We start from the raw sequence: 26,522 nt of genomic DNA on the forward strand, positions 1-26,522 counted from the left end.
AGTGACTTCGACAAGCACTTCCAAACTCCAACACTTAGGAAAAAATCACCTACAAGGAGATTTCTTGACAGGAAGTACTTTGCAGATTGAAAGTGGATAATTCAAGCTTTTCGTACAGCTGAGTTTAACATTGTTTAATACAATCAGATTTTTCTGTTTGGATGAATGGGCTGTCAATGAGACATTTCACCTAGTCATCACCTTGCTAGCAAGATGGACGCAGTCTGCATGATGGTCAATAGAAGTGGTTTTCAACCCTTTCCATATTAAGGTTAATTTATTCGGCAAAATCTTATGAGATTGATTATCCTCTCAGACCCTAAACATAAAACATTTTGTTATTGTTGGATGAGATTTTGTACAGAATATCATGCTGTATTGATGCGGTGCCATGATATGAGAGATAACGGGCAAACTTGTGTTGTAAGTGTTGTAACCTGCCGTTTTTCTTCTTCTTTCTAATTATTTTTTTTGCCCAAAAATGGTGTTTCAGTTGGCTTTGTACGACGCCTAAAAGGTCTTTAAATAAATACATTTTGAAAAGTATATGAGGAAAATGAACGGAGAATCATTTCCTGGGCCCTCGGTAGGGGGCGACGCTCTATAGACAGAGTCTGATTAGAAAAGAGGTACAGCTTGTGATGATCATCAATTTGCTGACATCATTTAAAGGCATAATTAAGGACCCCAAATAACTTTTCCATCATTTCAATTACATTCTAAAAGCATTATACAAAAAATGATGTAAAGACAATTGGTTGTACACATACATTAGGACATCAACAAGTCAACAATAAGAGACAAAAGTCACTATGTCCTGCTCTCATGACATACTTGACAGCATTCAAATTCAAAAATAGCAAAAGTAGCAGTTCCACCAGTTGAAAATGCAGAGCTTGTGGAATGTGGATCTGCTACTTTTGATGCATTTGTGTGACACTGTAGCGTGATCGTTATCAAGTGTCACTGTTGCACCACTCACTTCAGATGGGTCTGATTTTTTTATTTCTATATAAAAAGCAGTAAATGGCATTGTTTTGACAAGCTGGTAAGTGTGTTATTATTACTACCTCTGACTTCAGGGAAAAAAATACTTCCATATTTTGTTGAAACCTCTGCATTCGGCATCCACCTTTCTTTTTTTGGCATGAGCGGAGCATTCCTGGAGGGGGGTGGCAACTAAGGAAACAGCTTGGTTGTCAATCACACACAATTCACGGCATGCAGGAAACAGATTGCGTGTACATGAATAAGCAGGCTTCAAAATAAAAGCAATACCGTTTTAGTCCACGCATACGGTAAAATTAGAAATGCCGTTTTATTTTCTAATTATCAAGTAACCTTTCACAGGTCAGCCAAAGGGCCGTATTTGGCCCCCAGGCCGTGTAAGGGCTGCTCTAGTGTCTACTATGCACACAGGCAGAACTGCAGCAAGCATGGTGGTGGAATGGTGGAATTTCCCTTGTTTTATTATAGATTTTTATGTCAAATATGCCCATGCCAGACCTTACCAAAAAGTTCAAACATTGTCATATCTGAACATTCCACTCTGGTCCCATTTGGTTCCCAAGTGTATTGGCTGCTCTCAGTAAGGGGGTTTTACATTCTCTACTTCCAAATAATCTACAGTTTGCTTCTGATTGTTGACTGGGACATGTCCACTACATGCATCAGGATGTGACCAAACATGCTTTGTTCCATAATGTCAAATGAAAAGTTACAAGTTTTTATATATAAGTTTTTGATAAACAAAAAGAAAAATGTGTTGCGGAGGCTATTTCACAAAGACATATTATGTTACATTGTAGGCAACTGGGGAATAGTTTCCACATAGCCATTATCTACTCCAATGCACACTCCCTCTTTTGAACTGACAGTCAAAGGAGGCCTACTGCACTGCATCAGATTGACGCCGCCTGCGTGGTGGCATTTCTCTTTACATGCGATGTTGAGCGGTGCAGGGTCTCTCTGGAGGAACAGTGCATTGTCACTGTTCACTCCACTGACTCTACTATAGTCTTCCTGTCTCCCGCTTTCCTCATTCGTCCGAACGTCCACGTAACCATTGTCTGCAAAAGGGCCCACAATTGTCTCAGCAACGCAGGCAATGCTGTTACTGCCATGATTTGACAGGGTCTCTGTGTACCGTTCACTGGCTGACGTCTGTGGCGTGAATAGCTTCAGTTGCTCTAATGCAGACAAGGTTTTCCCAGGCGGCCATTTGTTGCTTTTTGGAACGTGTGCCTCATTTTGCTCCACAGCCTTTTCCATGTTGCTCTGGACAGTGGTTGGCATATGACCGTGGGCGTCGGAGACAGAGTACAAGTTGGGAGTGATCAGGCTTCTCCGTATCTCCTGGTTCTCGTGGGAACCCGGACCTCTGTCTTCGCTGTCCAACACGATTAGATGCTCTTCATTCTGGTCCATACAGGCCACCATAGGAGGGAAAATCTGGTTGGTGATCAAGGCACTGAGAACATCTTCTGAGTGTCCTCTCTGAAAAGAATATATAGAATTACTTCACTGTTGATATCAGGGAAACCCTTTTTTCCCCCTTTCTGATCTGCAAGAAATAGTAATGTGACGTTACCTTCAGATGGTCAGCATCAAATCCTTTTATCTTTGGACCAGGGATAGGCGGCAGAAGACATTGCTTCACACTGAAATGGAAAGTCACAAGTGACGTTCTTCTCCAAACTTTTGCTTTTGATAAACAGCGGAATTATGTTTTTATACTGTACATACCACTTCCTCTTCATGACCAAGGTACATGCCACTGCCAAAAGTACACATGTAAAAATGGACAGCAAAATCCTCTCTGGGCTCTCCTTGACAGTGTCTGAAAAATATTTTAATAATAATAATAATAATAGGCCTAATATGATAATAATAATGATAATGAAATCTTATCAGAACAATGTAATATCTGCTTGTTTTACTCCGAAGAGGGACTTAAAGCTGAGACCATGAGTTGTATATACTTTGGAATGTATTCACAGAGAGGATTGTGTGCACATCTTTCGCCCGTATTTAGGCCAGGTGCTGGACGTCAATAACCACTCCGCGGAGTCAGGTTAGGACGTCAAGGCAAACATCAATAAGAAAGAAGGAGCATACGCTTGTTTTAGAGCTCCATAGTAGACTTACATATTTGGAATGTGCACACACACGCTTCACTTCCAAGTTCACAACTTGACAATTCCGTTCGTCCAAATATTTGATGAAACCTGTTTCACCATACAGTGAGAGTGAAATGTGAATAGAATCACTAGTTTCTCTATATCAGAGTGGCGAGAGCACATAAGGAACAGATACGACGATAATGATATACAATATATGGCCAGGTATAACTATAGGTTACGAAGGTAACCCTGGTTAATTAAATAAACAAGCGAGGAAGCTCGCTATGAAGATTGCGTCTTCTGACGTGATCACAGAAGCATTCTAATACACTCACAGGCAATCCATTGGCTGGGTCTGAGACTAAGGTGCACCTTGACCACCCCCCCAGGTAAAGGTGATAAAGGTGCCAATAAACCAATTAGTCTCCACTTCAAACATGTGGAACCTTCTCATGAGGCATTGCCTACAAGAAGGGCGTTTTGGCGAGCTTCCTCGCTTGTTTATTTAATTAACCAGGGTTACCTTCGTAACCTATAGTTAATTTAAACTAAACTGCACGAGGAAGCTCGCTATGAAGACCCGATACACTCCCTTCTTGCCACCACAAAGTCTAGACTCACGGGTCCCGACCTCTGCCTGTAGGGTGACGGGAGCGAAAAACCACCCGGCTCAAAAAGCCGGCGGAAAAAGGAAGGAACCTCGGACCCAGGGCCACTCCACTCAGAGGCCCGATAGATCCAAACCTTACTTTGAAGCCACGCTGAGGACAGCATGCGCCACTGGCGCAGCCGTCACATCCAATCTGTAAAAATTGGCAAACGTCGAGGAGGATGCCCAGCTCGCAGCCGTACACACCTCCTGGATAGACACTCCCCTGGAGAGAGCCCAGGACGTCGCCATACCCCTCGTGGAGTGCGCCTTCACCCTTATGGGAGGCTGCAAACCCCTGGCCGAGTAAGATCGTTCTATGGCTTCCACTATCCATTGTGAGATCCTCACCTTGGATACTGCCTTCCCCAAGGTCTTGGGGGCCCAGGACACAAACAACTGAGTTGTCTTCCTGTGTGCCGCCGTCCTGTCCATGTAAGTTCGTAAAACCCGTACAGGGCACAGAGTATGCCTCCTCTCATCCTCTGCCGAGGAAAAAGGAGGAGGACAGAATTCCACCAGGTCCACCGGTATACAGGTGGTCAACTGGTTCTTAGGCACAAAAGCCGGGTTGGTCGTAATGACCACCCTCGTCCTGTCCACGGAAAAACGTGTGCACTCCTCGCTTACTGAAAAAGCGTGAATGTCACCGACCCGTTTAGCAGTCACCAACGCCAGCAGTAGCGCCGTTTTCAACGACAAAAACTGCAGCCCCACTGACGCCAACGGCTCGAATGGCGGTCGAGACAAGGAGTCCAAAACCAGCGCGAGGTCCCACGAAGGAACCATAGACTTCGGTACCTGGAGGAGGCGCATCGCACCGGCCATATACCGACGCACTAGAGGGTGCACCCAGACAGTGCCATTCCCGAATCCAACATGGCAGGCCGAAATAGCCGCCAGGTAGACCTTCAGGGAGTTGTAAGACAGGCCCTTGTCCATCAGACTCTGAAGGAAAGACAGAATCACTTTCACAGATGCCTGAAAAGGCACCGCCTGCGTCTGTAGACACCATTTCTCAAACGCACGCCACCTCCCGTCGTAGGCCTCCCTGGTTGACCGAGCTCTCGCACTCTGTATAGTGTTGATGACACTCTGCGGCAGGCCTTCCGCGTCAAGGTTCATCCTCTCACGGGCCAAGCCCATAGATCCAGGTCTTCCGGCCGTGGATGGAAGATTTCCCCCTTCGCTTGCGTCAGCAGATCCCTGCGCAGCGGGAGCTGCCACGGATGGTCGTAGAGGAGAGGTGATATCTCCGACCTCCAAGAGCCCCACCCTGGAGCTATCAGTATTACCGCTAGGCCCTGGGTTCTCACTCTCTCCAGGACTGGAGATATCAGGGAAATGGGAGGGAACGCGTACAGCAGACTTCCGGGCCAGACGTGCGCTAGCGCGTCTAGGCCCAGAGACTCCTGTCCCGCTATGGAGAAGAACTCCGGGCATTTCGCGTTCTCCCCCGAGGCGAACAGGTCCACTTGTGGTCGGCCGAACCTGTCCCAGAGCTGAGCTGCCACCGCGTCGTGTAGGGACCAGTCCGCATAGTGGCACCTCCCTCTGGACAGAAGATCCGCTCCCCTGTTCAGTATCCCCGGGACGTGGGAGGCTCTGATTGACCTCAAATGTGTGTCGCACCACAGAGTCAGGTCTTGTGCTAGCGCATGCAGCAGGCGGGATCGTAGTCCCCCTTGCTTGTTGACGTAGCACATGGTCGTCGTATTGTCCGTCCTGACCAGGACGTGACAATCCTTGATGAGGGGTTCGAAGTGTCGTACGGCTAACCATACTGCCATCAGCTCTAGATAGTTGATGTGGGCGGTCCTCAGTTCGTCGCCCCACACTCCCCTGGCAGTTCTGCCCTCGTGGGTGGCGCCCCACCCAGTCATACTGGCATCCGTAGTGATGATCTTCCTCGACACGACCAGACCCATGGACACCCCTTCGGAAAGAAATGACCTGTCTCTCCATGGATGCAGCGCCGATATACACTCCGTTTGGACTGTAACCAGGCGATGACGGCGATCGTTGGGCACCCTGAGTGAGAGCATCCACCTCTGAAAAGGTCTCATGTACAGTCTGCCTAACCGTAACACGGTTATAGCAGAAGCCATGAGTCCCGCCATTTTCTGGCACGTACGAAAAGGGACCCTGCGTCCCACCTGGAACGAGCTCGCGCACTTCAGAACGGAAGTCATTCTGTCCTGTGACAGCCGAGCCGTGAGGGAGACAGAGTTCAGTGTTAAACCTATGAAGTCTGTTGACCTCGCTGGTATGAGCACGCTCTTTTCGTAGTTCAGACTGAAACCCAGAGACTGCAGGTGACTCACTACCCAGCTGGTGTGGAGTCGTGCCTCGCTTTCCGACTGCGCAAGCAGGAGCCAGTCGTCGATATAGCTCGCTATGCGAACTCCCCGTTGTCTCAAAGGGGCTATGGCCGCTTGAGTACACTTCACAAACACTCGGGGGCTCAAGGACATCCCGAAAGGGAGAACTAGGTATTCGTAAACCCGTCCTCCGAACCCGAACCGCAGGAACTTCCTGTGCGGCGGGTAAATCGGGACATGAAAATAGGCGTCCTTGAGGTCCACTGACGTGAACCAATCCCCTTTGCGTATCATGCGTAACAGTGCCGCATTTGTCAGCATCTTGAAACGAAAATCCTTCAGATATCGGTTGAGGGCTCGGAGGTCCAGAATAGGACGCATCCCCCCCCCTTTTTTCTTTACCAGAAAATACCGACTGTAGAAACCGTTTAGGCTCTGATCTGGAGGTACTTCCTGAATGGCATTCTTGGCCAGCAGGGAAATTATTTCGTTTCGCAAAATGACGGCTGCCTGTCCGCTTGCCTGAGAGAATATTATCTTCTCGAATGTGGGTGGTTCTGCGGAGAACTGCAGCTTGTAGCCTTTCCTCACGGTGTCCACCACCCAGGTGTGTGCGCCGCACTCTATCCATTTTGAAACGCACCGCGTCAGAGGATTTATTGTCAGCCCTACTCTTTTTTGAGTTAGAGTGGGTGCCTCCCGCGGCAGGCATTGTGTTACCTTGGTTAACACTGGCACCATGTTCAGCCGTGGTAAAACGGCGCCCCCTAGCGACGGGGCCATCAAACTGGCATGGTGCTTGTGCCTTTTTGCAGCGCTCTGATGCGCTGTCAAAATATCTGCGTTTCGTCCGACTGCCGCGGGTCGTTTCATTGACCTGCGTGGCAGTGGGCTCATACCCTGTGTGTTCTGGCAAGGATTCAAACATTTTGTTCCACACAACATTTTTATTTGAATCAGGGAGGGGGACAGGGGAGGTACAGTATGCAACGACATTTTTTTCGCAAAAATCGGTGCAACAACGCTCATTCTGTCCGGTGCTCTCTGCGCTAGTGGCGTAAAGCCCGAGGCTACTACGCCGCCAGCGTAAGCTCTTCCCAGAACGTGGGGGCGGAGGGAGACGGATTCCATCAACGTCTCCCCGAGGCTCGGCGCAGTGTCATTTACGCTGCTGCTTGTTGTTGTTGTGCACGTGGCGTTGACGCTTCCGTCCCGCCGCCGCGGAAGGAGGCTGGCCGTGAGGCCCGTTGTCCTTCTTGCGATCCTGCTGTGACTGTTGTCGGTGTTGGTGTTGGTACTGGCCTCCCGAAGCAGAGGGGGCTCTGGCAGCCGCTGGAGCCTTGAAAGGAGGCCTGGAGCCGCGCTCCCTCTCGTTGTCCCTCCGGTTCATAGAGCGGCCATACGAGGATCTATTTCTTTTGTTACCTGGCGGAGGCTTTTTCTCCGTCGGCATGAAAGCCTGCGCCGCCTGCTTCTTTTTCTCTCTATCTTCGTGTCTGGCCGTGAGATCGGCCACCGTGCCAGAGAAAAGATTGTCTTGCAGGATGGGTTGGTCCAGGAGAGAGGCTCTCTCTTTGGTTTCGGAGTGGTTTAGCCATCTAGCCCGTTCTAGTACTACTAGAGTAGCCATTGCCTTTCCCGTCATCTCCGTGTTGTACCTTGTCAGCGCGAGCGCCTCTTTATGGAGCCTCCGTAGCTCGTAGAGCTGCTCCAGATTCAATGCCTCTCCTGATGTTTTGAAAATGTGGGAGACAGAGCCCTGGAGTAGTGTGATGGCGTTGATGGCTTTCACGGAGCCCGTAAGCGTCGCGTATGCCTTCTTCACCATTGTGGACATGTCGTTTTCCTGTGTGAGAGCGAATTTCGGCTCCTTTGGTGGGGCGACTTCGGGGACATGTAGGAGATGAGAAGCCAGGAATCTGTCCATCTCGGGCAGAGATTCCAGACCCACTTTCTTCATGGCGACACAATCAAGCTCTTTCTTATGTGTGGGTAGGAAGGAGTGGGTGTAGGGGTGCTCCCAGGATTCACCGAGCGCCCCCGTGAAACCCTTAGCCAAGGGTAGGATCTGTTTGGCTCGGGGAGCGTCCGGATCCTTACCGAAATCATCCCAGGCCGTGTCCGTCGCAGCCGCCGCTGGAGTAGCTTCAGCTGGCCACGTTAGACCGCTGCGTTCAGTAGCCTTCTTGAAGACATCAATCAGCTCTGACTTGTCCATCTCGAGGACGACTCGGGACCGAGCAGGGGCTCGGTTCTGAGCATCGGTCTGGGGTGCCGTGTCAGGCACCGCCGTGCTCTGTGGCTCGGTTTCATCCGGAGCTGTTGTAGCCAGAGCCTCAGTCCCAGCCCGGGGCTTGGGCTCAGTCCGGGCCGCCGTCTGAGGCGGCATTCCTGCGATGAGAGTGGCTCTGAGGCGTCCCTCAGACTCCGATTCTGACTCACTCTCAGAAGAGCCCTCAGAGTAGGAAGAAGAGGAGCTACCGCTGGAGCTCTGGCTCCGGTCTCCCTCCGAGGACTGTTCTTCATCGCCGGCGTGTTGCTCGACAGGGGAAGGACGATCTGTGCGCCTCGTACGTTGGCGAGGCGGGGAGTGCGGGATTTCGGCAGCCGCTGGAGCCGTAACCTCGTCAGCCAGAGCTTTCCTAGCTGCTTGTTTGGCTTTCTTAACCGCCCGCTTCGCGCGGGAAGTAGACGGTAGGTCGGCATAATCACCCTCAGAGTAACGAGCGGGGTCCAATGCGTCCCGTCTCTCCTCCGCCAATTGATCGGCCACCTCTCGGTCGTCTGCCGGTTCTGGTTGTCGGATGGCTCCGTCGAAGAACTGCTTAGCACGCACTAGCCTGCGGGTTATGATGCGTGCGTCGACGCCGTCACACAGGGAGCAGGCACCCGGGTTATGAACGGCGTCGAAAGCGTGCTGCAGGCCCAAACAACGGACACAGTCCTCGTGTTTGTCCTCGCCGGCCATCCAGTTGGAGCATGTCTCACAGTGCTTCTGCAGCACCGCGGGCTTATCATTAGCCTTGCGACGTTGGTTTCTGCTCTTCCCCGACATCACTGCTTTAGCGTTCTGCAGGCCGTTAGCAGGAGTAGTACGAGGGGAGGGTAGCTTAGCGGGATGCTAACAATAGCTAGCACCGGGCGTCCTTTTGCAGGAACCAAGCTAAGTTGTTATTAGCTTAGCTTTAGCAGGCTTGTGGCTAGTCAGGGCCGTGTGCTGGCCGTCCAACTAGTAGCCAGCGTAGCTGTAGCTAGTAGCTAGCTTAGCTGTCACTAGAATATAGTGTAGCTTTCGCTAGATTTTTAATCAGGGCCGTTTGCTGGCCGTCCGATTATCAGAATAGAATTTTATAGTGCAAGGAAATTCTTAACCTCAAAGTCAGGAACTCACCAGTGGTGCAGTTTGTGGAACCAGAATTCGCTCCTGTCCTAGTAAACTCAAACACACTGAAGTCAAGACTTTGTAGCAATGCATGTGATCTTCATGAGAAGTTACACAGAAGTGGAGACTAATTGGTTTATTGGCACCTTTATCACCTTTACCTGGGGGGGTGGTCAAGGTGCACCTTAGTCTCAGACCCAGCCAATGGATTGCCTGTGAGTGTATTAGAATGCTTCTGTGATCACGTCAGAAGACGCAATCTTCATAGCGAGCTTCCTCGTGCAGTTTAGTTTAAATTAACCCAAGGTTCTACCAAAGATCAACAGGAGTAAGGCTTACCTTCAGGGACTGCTGTGTAGGTGGTGAAACTCCACTCACTCCAGTAGCCGTGGTCTAGTTTACAGCGCACCTGCACCATGTACACATACCCGGGGTGGACGCTGTAGACACTGAAATGTGTCTGCCTGCCTGACGTGTACTCCTAAAGACGAACAAAACATTCAGCTATTTTGGGCATGTTATTATAGGCAAACATTTAATAGATCCAACGTTTTAGCTTGGAGATCTGCTCATTTCAAAAAGATTTGGCAGACGTTCAACATTCTTTCCTCAAGTGGTTAATACTTAATATACTGTCGTACAATGATGTTTCCCTTAATTCCCTCCAAGTAATAGCCAATCTACAAGCTTGCAGATTGGCTATTTTTTAAATGCCACATAAGTATAAATCAGGCTTCATTCAGCTTATCCAGAATTGTATTTACATACCAGACCTGCATCAAATGGCAGACAATATACACTTTCTATCTGGCAAGAGGTGTGGTTGTTCTGATGATGATCAATGTGGTTCTCAAACATTTTCATGTCAAGGAAACACAAAATGATGTTTTGGGCTGCAGAAAACATTCTGTATAAGAGACCATTTGTGTTGTCTTCTGGCTTTCGGAGTTACGTCATATGGCAGCTAAATATGGACGTTTGTTTAGAGCACTTTAAACAAACAGAATAGCAGCCAAGTCTATGGACATTTAATGTTTGGTTTTTCTAGCCAGCGAAATAATGTAATAGTGGAATTAAACAGTTCCTCACTTGAGGGCACCCCCCAAGGACCCCTGTGGACCCCCGGACCCTACTTTGAGATCCATTGGCTGAGGTCATTCTTTAATTGCGTTTCACGCACCTCCCACTCCTTGTCATCCTCTCGTTGGGCCCGTAGCTCATAGATAATGGTCACCCACCCAGAGCGGGGGTCCGTGTCACGAGGGGGCTCCCATTTGATCAGCAGACGTGGGCCTTCCCCGCTCTCCTCTTCCACAATCATTGTCACATTCTCAGGAGCACTGGGCTGCACTGTGTGCACACAAAAAGCCAAAGGCCACCATGTGAATATGGTTGGTCTCATTTTAAATGAAGTTGCCCACCCAACACTCACTCACACACACACACGTGCACGCGCACACACACACACACACACACACACACACACACAATAGCAATGTTTACTATCAGAATATAGAGCTTAAACTTTTCTTTTTAACAGAGAAACACATCGCTTACACCGCCTTTAATTTAATTAATTAATTAAACCACACCAAACCTTAAAACTAAACTTGACCAGATGCAAGCTTTAAGACATGCAGGGTGTACTTGGGAGGTAAATGAGGTCACCTTTATTTACATTTATTTCAGATTTAGCATGCTCAGTCATCCCTCGTGCCCTTGAGGGAGTTCCAGCGGGTCCCGTTTAATATAGCATACAAATCATAAATAACCATGAATTACATAAATGCTACATTTCTATTTATTAAATTAATTAATTGACAACATTTGAATATATGTTTTAAAACATTTAATAACACAAATCGTCTATGGGGGTGACCTGACTAAAACCAAATGATTTTTCTTCTCCAAAAGACTAAACTAAATCAAAATCTGCTGTCGAAATCAACACTGCGGAGAAGCACTGATCTACAGATTGCTGATCTGCAGGAGCAGCAGCTCACCAATGTATGTGACGTCCAGCAGGTCCAGCGGGTCGGAGGTGGCGCTCCCCAGGGCGTTGGATGCCACCACCGTCAGGTTGTAGTTGACCCATATCTTGGTGTGACCCTTGTTGAAGAAACACGAGTTCCTCCCTGCCGACTGGTAATCTGGGCACTCGTGTATTCCATCCAAACTGTGCAATATATACAAAACAAGACCTTTAGCGACACTGATACGGGCGAAAGAAAGGCTGACCGGGGTGTTTGTGTGCTTGTATACCACAAGGTCGGCATTGTAACTGCTCAGTTATTTTGTGTGTGTGTGTGTGTGTGTGTGTGTGTGTGTGTGTGTGTGTGTGTGTGTGTGTGTGTGTGTGTGTGTGTGTGTGTGTGTGTGTGTGTGTGTGTGTGTGTGTGTGTGTGTGTGTGTGTGTGTGTGTGTGTGTGTGTGTGTGTGTGTGTGTGATCAGTTGACTGAGTATGAATACAAATCTGTCAGTATTTCTCAACTTCACAGCTCCCAGTCTCCCACTGACAATTTGTTTCACTTTGACTTCTGCTGGATTGCAACTTATCAGATGGCAGAGCAAAAGGAATACATTGATTTATACGGATCAAGCACTTTTGGTAATTTCATCCTCACTCATCTCTCTGGTAGAAGAGGCGATGTGTGGTGGGGAGTCCCCCATCAGAGCCTGGTTCCCACCAGCAGGTAAAAGTCTCCTTGTCAGGGGACCGGCAAATGAGAACTGGTTTCTCCGGGGAAGATACACCTGCCAATCACACCAATAATAATAAGCATTAGCCCTAAAACCTTCCCACTTTGAAAACTAAAGAGAGAGAGTGTGTGTGTGTGTGTGTGTGTGTGTGTGTGTGTGTGTGTGTGTGTGTGTGTGTGTGTGTGTGTGTGTGTGTGTGTGTGTGTGTGTGTGTGTGTGTGTGTGTGTGTGTGTGTGTGTGTGTGTGTGTGTGTGTGTGTGTGTGTGTGTGTGTGTGTGTGTGTGTGTGTGTGTGTGTGTGTGTGTGTGTGTGTGTGTGTGTGTGTGTGCGTGCGTGCGTGCGTGCGTGCGTGCGTGCGTGCGTGCGTGCGTGCGTGCGTGCGTGCGTGCGTGCGTGCGTGCGTGCGTGCGTGGCCAACTTATTTTAAAATTAGCCCAACCATATTCACATGGTGGATATTTTGTGTCAGATAAAAATGCTATGTTATGTTTATGTCACAAAAAATGGCCACAATGCGAATAAATTGCTTGAAACTTCAACTCACAATGGCATCCTAGAGCTGTGAAGAGAAGCCACAACAACAGTTTCACACCAAGGTCTCTTCTCATCCTAGAGCTGTGAAGAGAAGCCACAACAACAGTTTCACACCAAGGTCTCTTCTCATCCTAGAGCTTCTCATCCTTGTACTTCTCATCCTTGTACAAAGCTATGCTGTAATATGCAATGGGAAAAAGGAAGTGACAATGTTGGTAGGCCTATTATGTGTTAGTGGTGGAAAGTAACTAAGTACATTTACTCAATGCTTTACTTTTCTTTAGGTAGGCTACTTCTATACTACACTTATACACTACAACTCAGAAACATAAAGTAGGCTACAATCTGTCTCCGAGTTGTAGTGTAAAATAATTGTAGTGGAAGTGGAAGATAAAGTTACTTTATCTTCCACTAAAACTATTTGAAGTTACAATTTACTTTGCTGATTTGGTTATTACAATATATACACTATAGGCTATTTATAAACGGTTTTGACAAAAACTTGTGAAATGGGACATCCTGGATATTGAGTAGGCCTACTTTTACCGTTGGTACTTTAAGTATATTTTGATGCCAATACTTGTATACCAAAGTAATTATTTGTTGTGCAACCAACAGAGTATTTTTCTATATTGTGGTATAGCTACTTTCAAAATCTGAGTACTTCTTCCACCACTGGTGTTAATGAGGTGTTATGCTCGGTGTTGCTACCTGAAACAATTGTTGTGGAGGGAAAACAAGTGACACAGACAGTCTCTGTATGTGTTTCCCACATATGGGCTAAGACATATACAGTAGGTGGTAAATCTAAAATATGTATTTTGCATTGCACTCATTCTTATGCTCGCCCCGGGGAGCCCCTGTTGAATGAAGACCCTTGGTGTAGAGGGGAAAAAAGGAGGGGGCCAACTAGAGACCCCTGGAGGACCCTGGTCAATGAGCTATATAGGGTTTAAGAAAGTCATGACGGTTAATGGTTAGCTTAGAGGTTAGAGGTGAGCACAATCATGTTCGTACGTCCATGATTAGATAAAACTTGTCTAACGTTAGACAAGTTTAATCCATTGCTATTATATGCCTCTTAACTTTTATTTTGACACACTGACCCAGAAAGAGCTGAGAAACCCATAAACTTACATACTGTATGCACACAGAGGAGAGAAACCAAGAGAGACACTATCTGAAGACGGAAAATTATATTGCCTCTATAGTGACCTCTGAAATCCTGGCATACACTGAAAACACTGTTTATTTAAAAACAAAGAAAATAGGTCCAACGTACTCAATTGTATGTCAACCTACCTAACTGTACTATGTAGGATATACTTGCATATTTCCTAAGTTTGTTTCCCTTTGTTTATACTTGTTTTACTTCAGGCCTGAAAACACAAGCAATAAAATGAGATGTGGTTCTTCACTCACCTGGACGGTATGGAGAGCTTGATCTCTTCTATGCAATGAATGATGACCTTGTCCTTGGCAAGAGAGACATACTTCTGTTAAAAGAAACCGAAAAAGAAAGGGTGATTATGTCAGCCATATAAAGTAACTCTTAACATCTCAGACAGGTGTGTTGAACATCCAGTCCTCAAGGTGGAGCCTGTGACACTGATGTCAGGCAGGTATGATACAGCCAAGCAGCGATTGGCTAGTTGGTTGTCTATCTGTGGACCATTTTCTATGTCTACAGTGGTTTGACAATTCTACAAATGTCTTCTAAATCATGACAGTTTTCTGAAAATCCTATGTTTCTATGTCAGTGGTGCTCAACCTTTTTCCATGTCAAGGACCCCCAGAATTATCTGTATTTGGCTGTGGACCCCCATCTCTAAATATGTTGTTACAGGGACCCCCTGCAGAAGCAAAGATTTGAGTTAAAAACGTTCGCTCTGAAAGAATATATATTCAAAGATTTGCGCCACATTTTCACGATTTTTCAAAAATGGCAGACCTACAAGCTTTTAGATCTGCTATTTTTCAACAGCTAAAGCATAACATAATGCTTAAAACACCAAAAGGGGTTCCCGCCCAGAATAGGTTAACTTGGGGTCTGGGGTCCCCATGCAGCTAAATGAGTTAATTTAACTATGCATGTACAAATAAATACTGCACAAGTCAAGTAGAGAATGTACAGGCTATTTTAGAGTTTCCCGGTTACACAGATAGGAATTAATGTCTAACAATAATATGTTCTTAGTTTGGGGTCCTATGGATACAATAGGCCTATATCATCAAATGAGGGTCCGTGGCCTAATGCATTATTACTCACATAAAAGAAAGATCAATAGTAAAATTAAAAAGGTTATAATCACTGTTTTATGTGAAGCCACGCTGTTGCGTTGACCAACCAGTGACCACCATCCATCCAGTAACTATAGTAACTTTAGTTAGTAGTTTTTGCGAACAGGATTTTTTCCCCAAAACTTTCGTTTGAAATGTATCCATATGCATACTATGAAATCAATCATCATACAAATCAATCAATCAAAAAGGCCAGAAAACTATCTGCTAAATCCAGAGGTTGCTCGGCAACCAGCCAGCCAATGACGATCGACTGTCCCTCCTGGCTATGTGATATGCACCGTGGTACCTCAGTCGCTACTCTCCTACTGAGTCCTACTCTACACTCTGATTGGGAGGGGGTACAATTATGACAACCATCTATCTATCTGCCTGCCTGCCTGCCTGCCTGCCTGCCTGCCTGCCTGCAGGCATGCCTGCCTGCCTGCCTGCCTGCCTGTCTGCCTGCCTGCCTGCCTAAAGTCTTACGCACACGCAGAGGTATAAAATAGATATAAAATAGGTTATCTGGCGCCAACTGCTGGCGGAACTGAAAAAAGAAAGAAAAAGCATGCTTGCATTCATGCGCGTTCACGTGTAGGGGAGTCAGTGAGTCAGTCAGAGAATGATACAACACCTGCATATGTCATGAATTGTAATTTCTGGCAAATAGCAATATAAAAGTCGTTTTTCCTCAGAGGACATGCAGTGATGCAGGCATCCTGCAAGTGGAACATGTGGGACACTCAGGTACAATTTACCTTCATTAATATTGACTTCATTTAGTCATGTTTGTTTATATTATAAGAATGGAATGGACAATAGGGTAAATCGGTCAACAGCCAAAATACAATACATTATTAAAGGTATATTCTGTGATTTCACTTAATTCAAATATCACTTATTTTTACTTATTTTTTGGATAATCCTCCCTACTATAAAGTGTGCTGACCATATAAGGAGTTCCTCCCTGTCCCCAGTGAGCCCCTGGGGTCAAAAAACCCTAGTTTTGGTTTGGGCTTTGGGTGGCAAAGCTTTCATCCAATCAGGATGAGAAGGGCCTTCCTCCAATCATGATCGAGTGGGGGGGGGGCCTTGGTGCACGTGCTGTTGGTCTGTTGTACTTCCCCCACTGTAGAGCGTGTGCATGTGCACATCTTGTTACCGGGGCGGACCAGGGTTTTTTCCAAATCACCAAAATCTGAATGCTCCTTTAACTATATAGACCAATTAAATGTTTACAAACTTTAGGACTCATGGGTGCACGCCACTGCACGGGTGACTGTTTCATGTAATCAAATCCCAACAGATCTCCAAACCTGTTGTTTTAGGGAGCGCTGGTTTCAGTTCATTCAACCTCCTCTTGTGAGTTGGCTAGTGAGGTGCACCCTAGGAGACATTCATACTTCAAAGCGCAACAGTATTGCGCACAGCGAACAGCTGATATAGGCTACAAGATCTTTGATGAAATGAACATGGTGGACCCTCTTGTAAACAAGTGTAATGCTTAGCAGAGGCAAGGAAGCAACCAGGTGCTCAGGAGGTGTGCAGGTATAAAAAATGTAAAAATAGTAAAAAGGTGCTCCTGGGATCAATCGGGATAACACATCGATATAGAACAAAGAGGAGATCCGGGCACACTTAATGTTAAAAGGAGGAAAACTTTATTGAACCGATATGTTTCGACCTATACGGTCTTCATCAGGGCTGATGAGTGTGTGTGTGTGTGTGTGTGTGTGTGTGTGTGTGTGTGTGTGTGTGTGTGTGTGTGTGTGTGTGTGTGTGTGTGTGACTTTGTTTGACCGTTTTGGCAGCTCTGAAATTATCTCTTCCTTCCTTCCTGACTTCCTTATTGACACCCCATTGTACCGCCTCCAGCACCGTGGCTGGCTAGCTGAGACAGAGCAGATCAGAGGCAGGAACGTAAGGACGCGCAGGTAGCCACTCTCGGTGGCTCTCGGGATGTCAATAAGGAAGTCGGGAAGGAAGGAAGAGAGAATTTCAGAGCTGCCAAAACGGTCATACTTAACGGCTTCTGCGCCAAATGAAAATTCTCTGGCGTTTTCCGTTGTCTCCTATAGCAGATATATGCTTCTTTGAAACATCTCACGACCACTTAAGCTGAGCGCAGCACGGCCTGAACGGATCGTATGTACAGCTGCGTCCTATTGGGTGCTCACGAACTGGAGAGGGACCCTCCGGGTGGACGATGAAAAGAGCTCAACCGGGGGTCCCGAGAGGGGCTAACCACGCCAGATTCCTGACCAGTGTTTGTGCCAAGTTAGTAGCAGATTGGAGAAACCTGCGTGGTCCCTTGAGGCCTCTTGGGCAGTGGTTCTCAAACATCTTTGGCTCAGGTCACCCTTGTCGTGTGGCTGTGGCTCAGGAGGTAGAGCAGGTCGTCCAATGATCCCTGGGTCGGCGGTTCGAATCGTGGGTCCTCCTGTCCACATGTTGAAGTGTCCTTGGGCAAGACACTGAACCCTACATTGCCTCCAATGAGTTGGTCGGTGTGAGCTTGCCACCATTGGTGTGTGAATGTGGGAAGTGAGGATGCTGGCGTCGACTGTTTGCCGCTTCACCTCCCAATGTATGAATGAATGAACCATTGTAAAGCGCTTTGAGCACTTGGGGAAAAAAAACGCTATAAAATGCAATTCATTATTATAAATAACCTTTTCATCCACGGCCCCCCAGAATTACATTGCTACTTCATACTGCAGCACCTGTACATGCCTGTACATCTTGGTATACTGGCATTTCTATGTAACCTGACTCCGCCAGATGGGGCAGCAGAGAGTACACTGGGTTCCCCCCTCCTGCTCCCATCTGGGAACTCTCAGGCAGACTTGATGCCCGGCCACAAAACGGCCTGGCCAATCAGCAGCAGCTAGAGGCGGGATAGCTGCTGCTGATTGGCCAGGCCGTTTTGGCACTATATGTTTGTGTCATTGACTATATGTTTGTGTCATTGACTATATGTTTGTGTCATTGACTATATGTTTGTGTCATTGACTATATGTTTGTGTCATTGACTATATGTTTGTGTCATTGACTATATGTTTGTGCCATTGACTATATGTTTGTGCCATTGACTATATGTTTGTGCCATTGCCAAGTTTGGTCCCCTGTCCACCCATGGACTGTGTAGGACTTTTAAAATAGTAAGCCATATAGTAAGGCAATTCAAAGTGCTTTACACACAAAACATTAAAGCATTAACACATCACAACAACAAAATGACACCTGCATTTTCTTTGATGTTATTATTAATAATCATACTGATGTCACTTTTCTACAGGGTTCTGTGGAGATTACCTAATTCCTTTGTTGAAGTTGCTGTTGAAATGAATAGGAGATCCAAGCATGCACATATCCTTCTTTCCATTTATTGGTCAGTTTTACAGACAGGTTACAGATATCATCGTTCCATAGTTACAGCATATTGAGGCCTTCGTCCCAAGCAGCGCGCCTAGGTTCCCCCCTTGTATCTCTCTGCTGTCTCTTACTTACTCTCTCAGTCCTGACTGATTCCCTGTCCCATCTTATACATTTCTAACATGTGGGTGTCACCTTGTTCCTTTGTGTGTGTGTGTGTGTGTGTGTGTGTGTGTGTGTGTGTGTGTGTGTGTGTGTGTGTGTGTGTGTGTGTGTGTGTGTTTTGGCCCTTAAGGCTCTGTTGCCTCTCAGTCAACAAGTTACCACAGGGCTCAGCAATTACCACAGGGGTCCTTGATCTGTAAAAGGATTCCTGAGTGGTAAAAGTCACTGTCCGTACTATATGACAGGATGAACTCACAGCTGTTGCAAACTTAAAGTGTTTTAGTGACTTGCCCCAGATGAACTCTCCACTCAGGCATGAGACCTGCACCCTGCAAGTGTTGTGTACAATTATGACATATGTTGAGAGGCATAAACTATCAAAATATACATCATACTCATAACCACAATCATAATTGTTAAACAATATATGATAAACACTCTGTAAAAGGCAGCTCCGCAAACTGACAAATCTTCATCTTTGTCTCTGTGTAGTGTGTATATACACACAGTATACAGTGTGTGACCAGTGGCCAAGGAAGGTCATTGTTGTTTAGGCAGTGCAGTCAGTTATAGTCGGTGCATCCCAGTGGAATACAACACGTATGGCGGGTCGAGCCCTGCCACTGCCGACGGGGGAGTGCGTGTGTGGTCTTCTGCAGGCAGCGCGTCCAGACGGTGCTGCAGTGCTGCCGCGCGTTGATGCTCCGACGCACAGAGTTGACGTTATTTCCATCCTCGGACCAAGAAGACCTTGTAAGTAACAAAGTACTCTCGTTTAACCAATTTGTGTGATCATGATACCCTGTACAAATCCTGAGCTAATTTGAACTCTGTGTCCGAAATGGAACCAAATGGATGGACCCTTATACATGCCCATTTGGTTCCATTTTGCACACTTTTTAAAATTGATAAAATGAATGAATTGGATAATGGGCGAGTTGAGCCTCCACTTTTGTCACAACAGGAATCTCATGAATGGTGTCTTCTGTATGTATGTGAGTTGGCGGTGTGGTCCCCAAACAAAGACTGCATTGTTCCTTTGACATTTTTTCTCATACACACCATGCCATACTATATAGGGAGTCACTTTTTTTTCTATGATTCACACCTTAATTAAATAACGTGTGCTGTTGCCAGTAGCCTATACTTTAAAATTAGATTAACATAAAACTGATTTTTTCTTCTCACCCCCCCCCCCCCCCCCCCCACAACACATTTCAGATTGAGAGTTTAACTTGCGCACTGCTTCCAATTTCGCACAAGTAACTGTTCATGTAACCCAATACTTCCTGCCTTCTGAATAATAAATGGACAAGACACAATCATAGACCATTACATACTCAATCTCCTCTCTCTCTCTCTCTCTCTCTCTCTCTCTCTCTCTCTCTCTCTCTCTCTCTCTCCCAGTGTTCCTCATTGACATGTCAGCCTTTTTAGTCTGAAATCAAACACCAAGGGGTTTCTCAAACAGCTGTGACATTGACCGGCGAGGAGCCACATGTCAGTAGTACGTCCTCCCGGGGAGCCAGAGAGATGCGTTTGGGAACGCCTGCTGTAAACGACGACGTAGGAAAAAAAGAGAAGAATCTCTGCCCTTTCTCCCCCCCGCCAGGGGTCCCGACGTTGACAAGATGGGGAACGGGAACGGCTCCGTCAAGTCCAAGTGTTTAAAACGAGCGGAGGGCGGCGCCGCGTCCAACGGGAGGGCCCTCAAAGAGCCGTCCCAACACCAAGCCGCCGGACCCAAGAAGAGCCCCCCGCGGCCGTCGTCCCCCCTGGGCGTCCTGAGAGCCAGACTGGAGGAGACGGAGAGGGAGGGCAGGAGGAGGGACGAGGAGCTCCGCACCAAGGAGCGCCAGATCAAGGGTCTCCAGGAGCAGCTGGCCAGGCAGACGCGGACACTGGCCGAGCTCAGCGAGGAGCTGCAGGTCAAGTGCCTCCAGCTCAACGCGCTGCAGGAGCAGCTGAAGAGCCAGGCCACCATGGCCCCACCACCACCACCACCGGTAGGTCTGGAGCCTGTCATCCTAGTTATTGGAAATATAATCGCAATTTTGCATTTGCATGATTGTCAGCATCATTTTCCTTTTCATACTTACTAATATTGTATTATTATGTTTAATTATAACATTATTAAATGGCCTATTGTCTCCATAGTAGGCCTACATTCTTTATTTTGGTACCAGTTATTGTCAGTAATTTCTCTTTGTATATCGAAGATATGTATTTTTCATATCTGTCGTGTGCAATTTCTGGTTGTAAAGCCTAAAATACCAAACAGAAATGTAATGTTTAAATTGTGTTGCTATGTTCAATACAACCCCCCCCCCCCCCCCCCTCTCGCGACTTATTCATATATGACAAGTACTGGTCAAGTAAAATGTCATGATGGTGATAGCCCTACCCCTCAGCCCCAGCGGTGGGGTTTGAACCGGGCCAGGCAGCGGCGGCGGCGGCGGCGGCAGTGCGGCCTCCCTCGCTGAAAGGTATCGTCAGGAACGGCTCCAACCTCGGCGGTCCGGTCAAGGAGACCCTCAACAGCAGGAAAGGGGCCAAGGCAGGCGTGTCGGCTGAGCCCAGCTCCAGGACCTACGACTCCAGCTGCCTGCCCAGGTTCTCCTTTGAGGAGGCACGCGTACCCAAGGACGCAAGGTGAGAGACGGGATTCCACAAAAGGCCTTCTAAATCAGTAGTTATCCAACGCTGTCGTGCCCAGGACACCCACATTGATATGTACAGTCGGGTGCCACCGATATTGTCCCTTATCATTTGACCCATTTAGGCCTGACCTCAAAATTTTTAAAAATCCTTCTAAATCCTCCAGTTTTCTGAAATAAATATTTTCACGATTTTTCAAAAATAGCAGACCTACAAGCTCGTAGCGCGCCACTCGGTGGCGCGCTATGAGCTTGTAGATCTGCTATTTTTCAATAGCTAAATTATAACATAATGTTTAAAACACCAAAAGGGGTTCCCGCCCAAAATGGGTTAACTGTCCTTTTGCGCAGATCACGCAAACCTCAGCAAAAAGAAAAGGACAATATCGATGGCCTCCAACTGTATCTGTTTCTGTATCCGTTTTTGTTTGTTTCTTTATTCAAAATGATTCAAAAAACTTTCAGGATTGTTCAAAAATAGCAGATGTACAAGCTGGCATCCAATACCCTCACTTTAGCTTGTAGTATTTTGTATTTTCACCGAATGTTCGTGAGCCACTCACTTTTTTTAGGTCATTTATAGGCACTCTGCTACACCTACTGTATCTATAATCTGATACCCTCTCATGCAGAGTGCTAATGTTGTCATTCGTGTGTGTGTGCGTGTGCGTGCACGCGTGCACGCGTGTGCGTGCGTGACAGTGTGAAGAGGCTGCTGACGGACGCCCTGAACAAGAACCAGTACCTGAAGAGGCTGGAGCTGCAGCAGATCAAAGACATGGTGGAGTGCATGTACGAGAGGACCTACCAGCAGGGAGACTACGTCACCAAGCAGGGAGAGCCTGGCAACCATCTGTTTGTGCTGGCAGGTATATGAGCACATGGATGTACAGTGTATATATATATATAAGAAAGGCTAGATGGCTTGCCCGCGCTGCTGGCCAATGGAGAGTGACGTCACCACATGGCGGCCATGTTGCTACAGGTAGCTCGCCCACTCATCATAACACATGTCTATGGGGCATGTACAGTACTTTTTAAATAACCATGACTTGCAATTTTTTTATTGACCATTAACTACTTGAGCCCTATTTTACATTAAAAAATCACACCCGTGTGAACTGAGTGGTGTAAGGTCTTATATAGACTGATCAGCTGTGGTCTGACGTAATGTCTTTAAAATGTTTTTTTTGTGGCTTTCGCCTTTATTTTATATTTTTTTTCATGGAGGGACAGACAGTAGACTGACAGGAAATGGGGAGTACCCAGGGGGCAAACCACCCTTTTTTTAGGAAACCTGCATTTGTCATAACATACAAAGTTGTCCACCAGAAATAATATCTATGACCCCATAGGATCACAACCTATATGGACAACTCGGTCAATTTTGTTGCGAAAGTCCAATATGGCCGCCCCCAATATTAGCCCCTATTAGTTATAATGGGGGGTGAATAGGGCAACAATTTAAACTGATTGATATTTCCACGAAACTTCTCAGGTTGATCAATGATATGAATACGGACATTTTTTGTAATGCAAGTTTCCATGAAATCCAATATGGCCACCACAATATGGCCGCCACATTATTAGCACCAACAAAATAGGTTTTGGCTCTAACCAGATAAGCTAGAAATGCAAACTTGGTGTCTATTTCATGGTTTCTGACCATGAGAGACTCAATGGAATACCTATTTTCATGTGTGTCTGGACCCTTATTGTGCATATTTACAAGATGGTGGCTACCCGAAATAGTGCTTTACCATGATTTCTACCATGATTGTTGACTGTTTTGGCAAACACAAGCAATATTAATCCATTGGCTAAGATTCATGGCACAGAAGGAACATATTTTCTTGAGCTTGTATATTGTCAAAATGGCTGCAAAAATGAAAAAGAAAAGACATTACATTTCCTGTCAGATCCTATTACCCAGGGGGGCAAACCACTCCTTTTTTGGATACCTGCATTTGCCATAACATCAAAGGTTGTCCACCAGAAATATCTATGACCCAATAGAATCACAACCTATGTGGACACACCGGTCAATTTCTTTGCTGGAAATCCTATATGGCCACCACAACATTAGCCCCCATTAGCCTATAATGCGGGTGAATAGGGCAACAAAACTTCACAGGTTGATCAATGATATGAATACCATAATTTTTTGTATTGGAAGTTTCCATGATATCCAATATGGCCACCACAATACTAGCACCCAGAAAATACGTTATTTGTTCCAGTTGTTGCTGTTGGTAGTCATGGCTGCCAGTTCCCACCTGATGTCATGTGTGAGGTCCGACTGCTCCAGACCGTACTGAATAACTGCTAGCTTACATAATGTCTTGAGGCTGGGACTGAAGTCTAACACATACAGGTCAGTGGATTTGTTTCCTCCTCTAAAGAGGATGATACGATCTCCCATCATGCAACAGCAATTCCTTGACGTCGGAGACGGTCCTTTCCCCTTGGGTTTAACCTTCTTCCAGGAGAAGGTCTCTGGACTGAATTTCCACACATCATTTAACAGGTTACCGTTCCAGCCACCAAATATGTACAGCTCTTCATTGTAGGTACAGGCTGAATGACCGCTTCGTCCTTCTGGAAGAAGCTGTGCAGAAGGTGTGTTCACACAGTGGTTGGTCTCTGTGTCAAATACTCTGATGGTGTTGTGGTACTGACCCTTAGAGCCTCCAAATACAAACATCTTTGTCCCAATGATGGTGGCAGTGTGACACAATGAAGCAGGAGGTGGAGTTCCTCTGGTGTTAATTAACGACCAGACCATTGTGGTGGTGTCCAACTTGTAGTTGTCATTCGTGTAAGTCTGGTTCCTTCCTCCATGAATATACATGACCTTCCCCAAGACACAGGCTGAGTGGTGGTACCTCTCCGTTGGAACAGTCCCAGAAACCTGTGGTTTGAACCATCTGTGGGCGTCGACATCAAACGCATGAAGCACATTGCAGTAACCTGGGTTAGTCAACCCTCCCCAGAGGTAGACAATATCTTCAATCAGCACAGCTGTGTGGCCATAACGCATGGAGGGATCCTCAAGGTGAGGTTCTCTTCCAGGTGTCATCAGAGGCAACTTCCGCCAGCGCAAAGATACTGTGTTCAAGACGTGAACTTCAACCTGGTCACTGTTGCTCACATTAATGTTCCACCCTCCAATCGCGTACACCTTGTGTCCGACGGTCACTGCTGCATAATATCCTCCTGGTCCGTTCAGATTCACAGTCCACCTCAACATTTTACACACAAAGACAAGGCTGGGAAATCTATACTTCTCAACCGTTGTTCTGTAACAGAATGCAGTCACGTTGCTCACACCACCACTTATATATTGGTACAGACCTACAAGTAATGACGTCATCTTGATGACATCAGACTTGTCCAAATATGGAGTTCAACCCTTCCTGGTGGAGATATGCGCTCCTCTGAACACACATTTCACCTTCATTAGTGTGGTTGACAGAGACAACCAGACTATAGTAATTATTCATTAGTGTGGTTGACAGAGACAACCAGACTATAGTAATTATTCATTAGTGTGGTTGACAGAAACAACCACACTATAGTAATTATTCATTAGTGTGGTTGACAGAAACAACCACACTATAGTAATGGTTTGGCTCTAAATTCTGAACCAGATGAGCTAGAAATACAAACTCATGGTTTCTAACCACGAAAGATATTATTGTTCTGGGGTGTTTCTTTGCAGAAAGACATCCCTCTGGCTGTATTTTGGTTTTGTTCTACCGTTTGTTGGCATTTCCTCTGTTTATGTTGACAATCATCCCTGGCAGGGACGTGCATCGCCAAGCCGGACATCCCTTCCTTCACTGAGTCTCGATGGTCTCTCAGTGACGGGAATGCAGTCCCCTGTCCATCTACAGAGCCAGCCTGGCCTATGTCAATGAACAAGACAATATCATGTAGCTGTATCAAAAGCTGCCAGAAAATCTGTTCATGTGCCAGGGACTGGAGACAAGATGCTTCACTCCATTCCCGACTGGGAATGTCTCAGATGCATGCATCATTCTGTGTGCTCTTTATGGGCCCAAAACCACTGGCTCAACTCCAGTCCGCTCCTCTCCTCTGCACACTGGGAAGAGCACTTCAGTGAGGTCTTAGATTGAGAGAGTCCTCAATTTCCGAAGAGGATATTGCCACGATACCCCAGCTGCCAATCAAAGCTGATCTGGCTGACCCACCAGTGCAGAGACAGTGAAAGCACTCCAACAAACCACTTCTGGAAAGGCACCAGGAGGTGATGGGTTGCCCACAGACATCTACAAGAATGGAGGCATGGCACCTGTACCAGGTAATCTGGATAGGGGGAAGTCCCTCAAGACTTCAAGGACGCATCCATAGTGCATGTTTACAAGAGTAAAGGGGACAGGGCATACTGCGATAACCATCATGGTATAGCCCTCCTGAGTCCTGAACATCACAGGAAAGATCTTAGCAAGAATCATCCTCAACCGGCTAATCAGCCATGCTGAGAATGTTGTCCCTGGATCCCAATGTGGTTTCCATGGAGGCAGAGGTACCTGTAACATGATCTTTTCCATTTGCCAGCTGCAAGAAAAGTGCAGAGAGCAGAAGGGTCTCTATATGGTGTTTGTCAACCTCACCAAGGCCTTTCACACAGTCAATCGTGAGGGCCTGTGGCAGATCCCTGGCAAGTTTGGCTGTCCAGGGACATCTCATCGCGTCCTTTCATGACAGGATGCCAGCCAGAGTCCAAGATAATGGTGATGCATCCCCAGTCAGGAATGGAATGAAGCTCCTGCTGCATCTTGTCTCCAGTCCCTGGCACATGAACAGATTTTCTGGCATAGGCCAGGCTGGCTCTAGATGGACAGGGGACTGAATTCCCATCACTGAGAGACCATCCATACTCAGTGAAGGGATGTCCGGCTTGGCGATGCACGTCCCTGCCAGGGATGATTGTCAACATAAACAGAGGAAATGCCAACAGAAACAGTAGAACAAAACCAAAATACAGCCAGAGGGATGTCTTTCTGCAAAGAAACACCCCAAAACAATAATACTTAATAGAGGGAAATTATGGCTAAAATATTTATATATCTCTCGTGGTTAGAAACCATGAGTTTGTATTTATAGCTCATCTGGTTCAGAATTTATAGCCAAACCTATTTTCTGGGTGCTAGTATTGTTTTGGCCATATTGGATATCATGGAAACTTCCAATACAAACCATTATGGTATTCATATCATTGATCAACCTGTGAAGTTTCGTGGAAATATCCCTCAGTTAAAAATGTTGCCCTATTCACCCGCATTATAGGCTAATGGGGGCTAATATT

The 26,522-nt window shown here is 46.6% G+C and overlaps 2 protein-coding genes across 2 annotated transcripts in view; one reads left to right on the top strand and one right to left on the bottom strand.

Moving 5' to 3' along the window:
• Window positions 1–1,386: 1,386 nt before the first annotated feature.
• On the bottom strand, window positions 1,387–12,902 carry prlrb (prolactin receptor b). The gene is made up of 8 exons (XM_079516178.1): window positions 12,721–12,902; window positions 12,100–12,229; window positions 11,478–11,650; window positions 10,655–10,824; window positions 9,814–9,955; window positions 2,746–2,839; window positions 2,591–2,660; window positions 1,387–2,496 (listed from the first exon to the last, which is right to left on the bottom strand). The coding sequence occupies exons 1-8, from the start codon at window positions 12,782–12,784 to the stop codon at window positions 1,798–1,800; spliced, it is 1,542 nt and encodes a 513-aa protein (XP_079372304.1). The 5' UTR covers window positions 12,785–12,902; the 3' UTR covers window positions 1,387–1,797.
• Window positions 12,903–20,164: 7,262 nt separating this feature from the next.
• Window positions 20,165–26,522, top strand: part of prkg2 (protein kinase cGMP-dependent 2) — a gene marked incomplete at both ends in the record, with an annotated part of 34,991 nt that continues 28,633 nt past the window's right edge. The window contains 3 exons of the mRNA XM_079516064.1: window positions 20,165–20,503; window positions 20,974–21,185; window positions 21,893–22,059. Coding sequence (XP_079372190.1) covers window positions 20,165–20,503; window positions 20,974–21,185; window positions 21,893–22,059 — 718 coding nt within the window. The remainder of the gene's footprint in view (window positions 20,504–20,973; window positions 21,186–21,892; window positions 22,060–26,522) is intronic.

The sequence above is a fragment of the Electrona antarctica genome (genome assembly GCF_951216825.1).
Source record: "Electrona antarctica genome assembly, chromosome: 12".
Classification (NCBI taxonomy): Eukaryota; Metazoa; Chordata; class Actinopteri; order Myctophiformes; family Myctophidae; genus Electrona; species Electrona antarctica.

What these genes read in the sequence shown, in the direction of transcription:
- prlrb (XM_079516178.1), bottom strand. Translation starts at nt 12,784, where the DNA reads ATGAGAAGAGACCTTGGTGTGAAACTGTTGTTGTGGCTTCTCTTCACA. An exon ending in CTCTTCTACCAGAGAGATGA is followed by an intron (nt 11,651 to 12,099) that starts GTGAGGATGAAA and finishes TATATTGCACAG; the next exon opens with TTTGGATGGAATACACGAGT. An exon ending in GCTGGACGTCACATACATTG is followed by an intron (nt 10,825 to 11,477) that starts GTGAGCTGCTGC and finishes GTGTGCACACAG; the next exon opens with TGCAGCCCAGTGCTCCTGAG.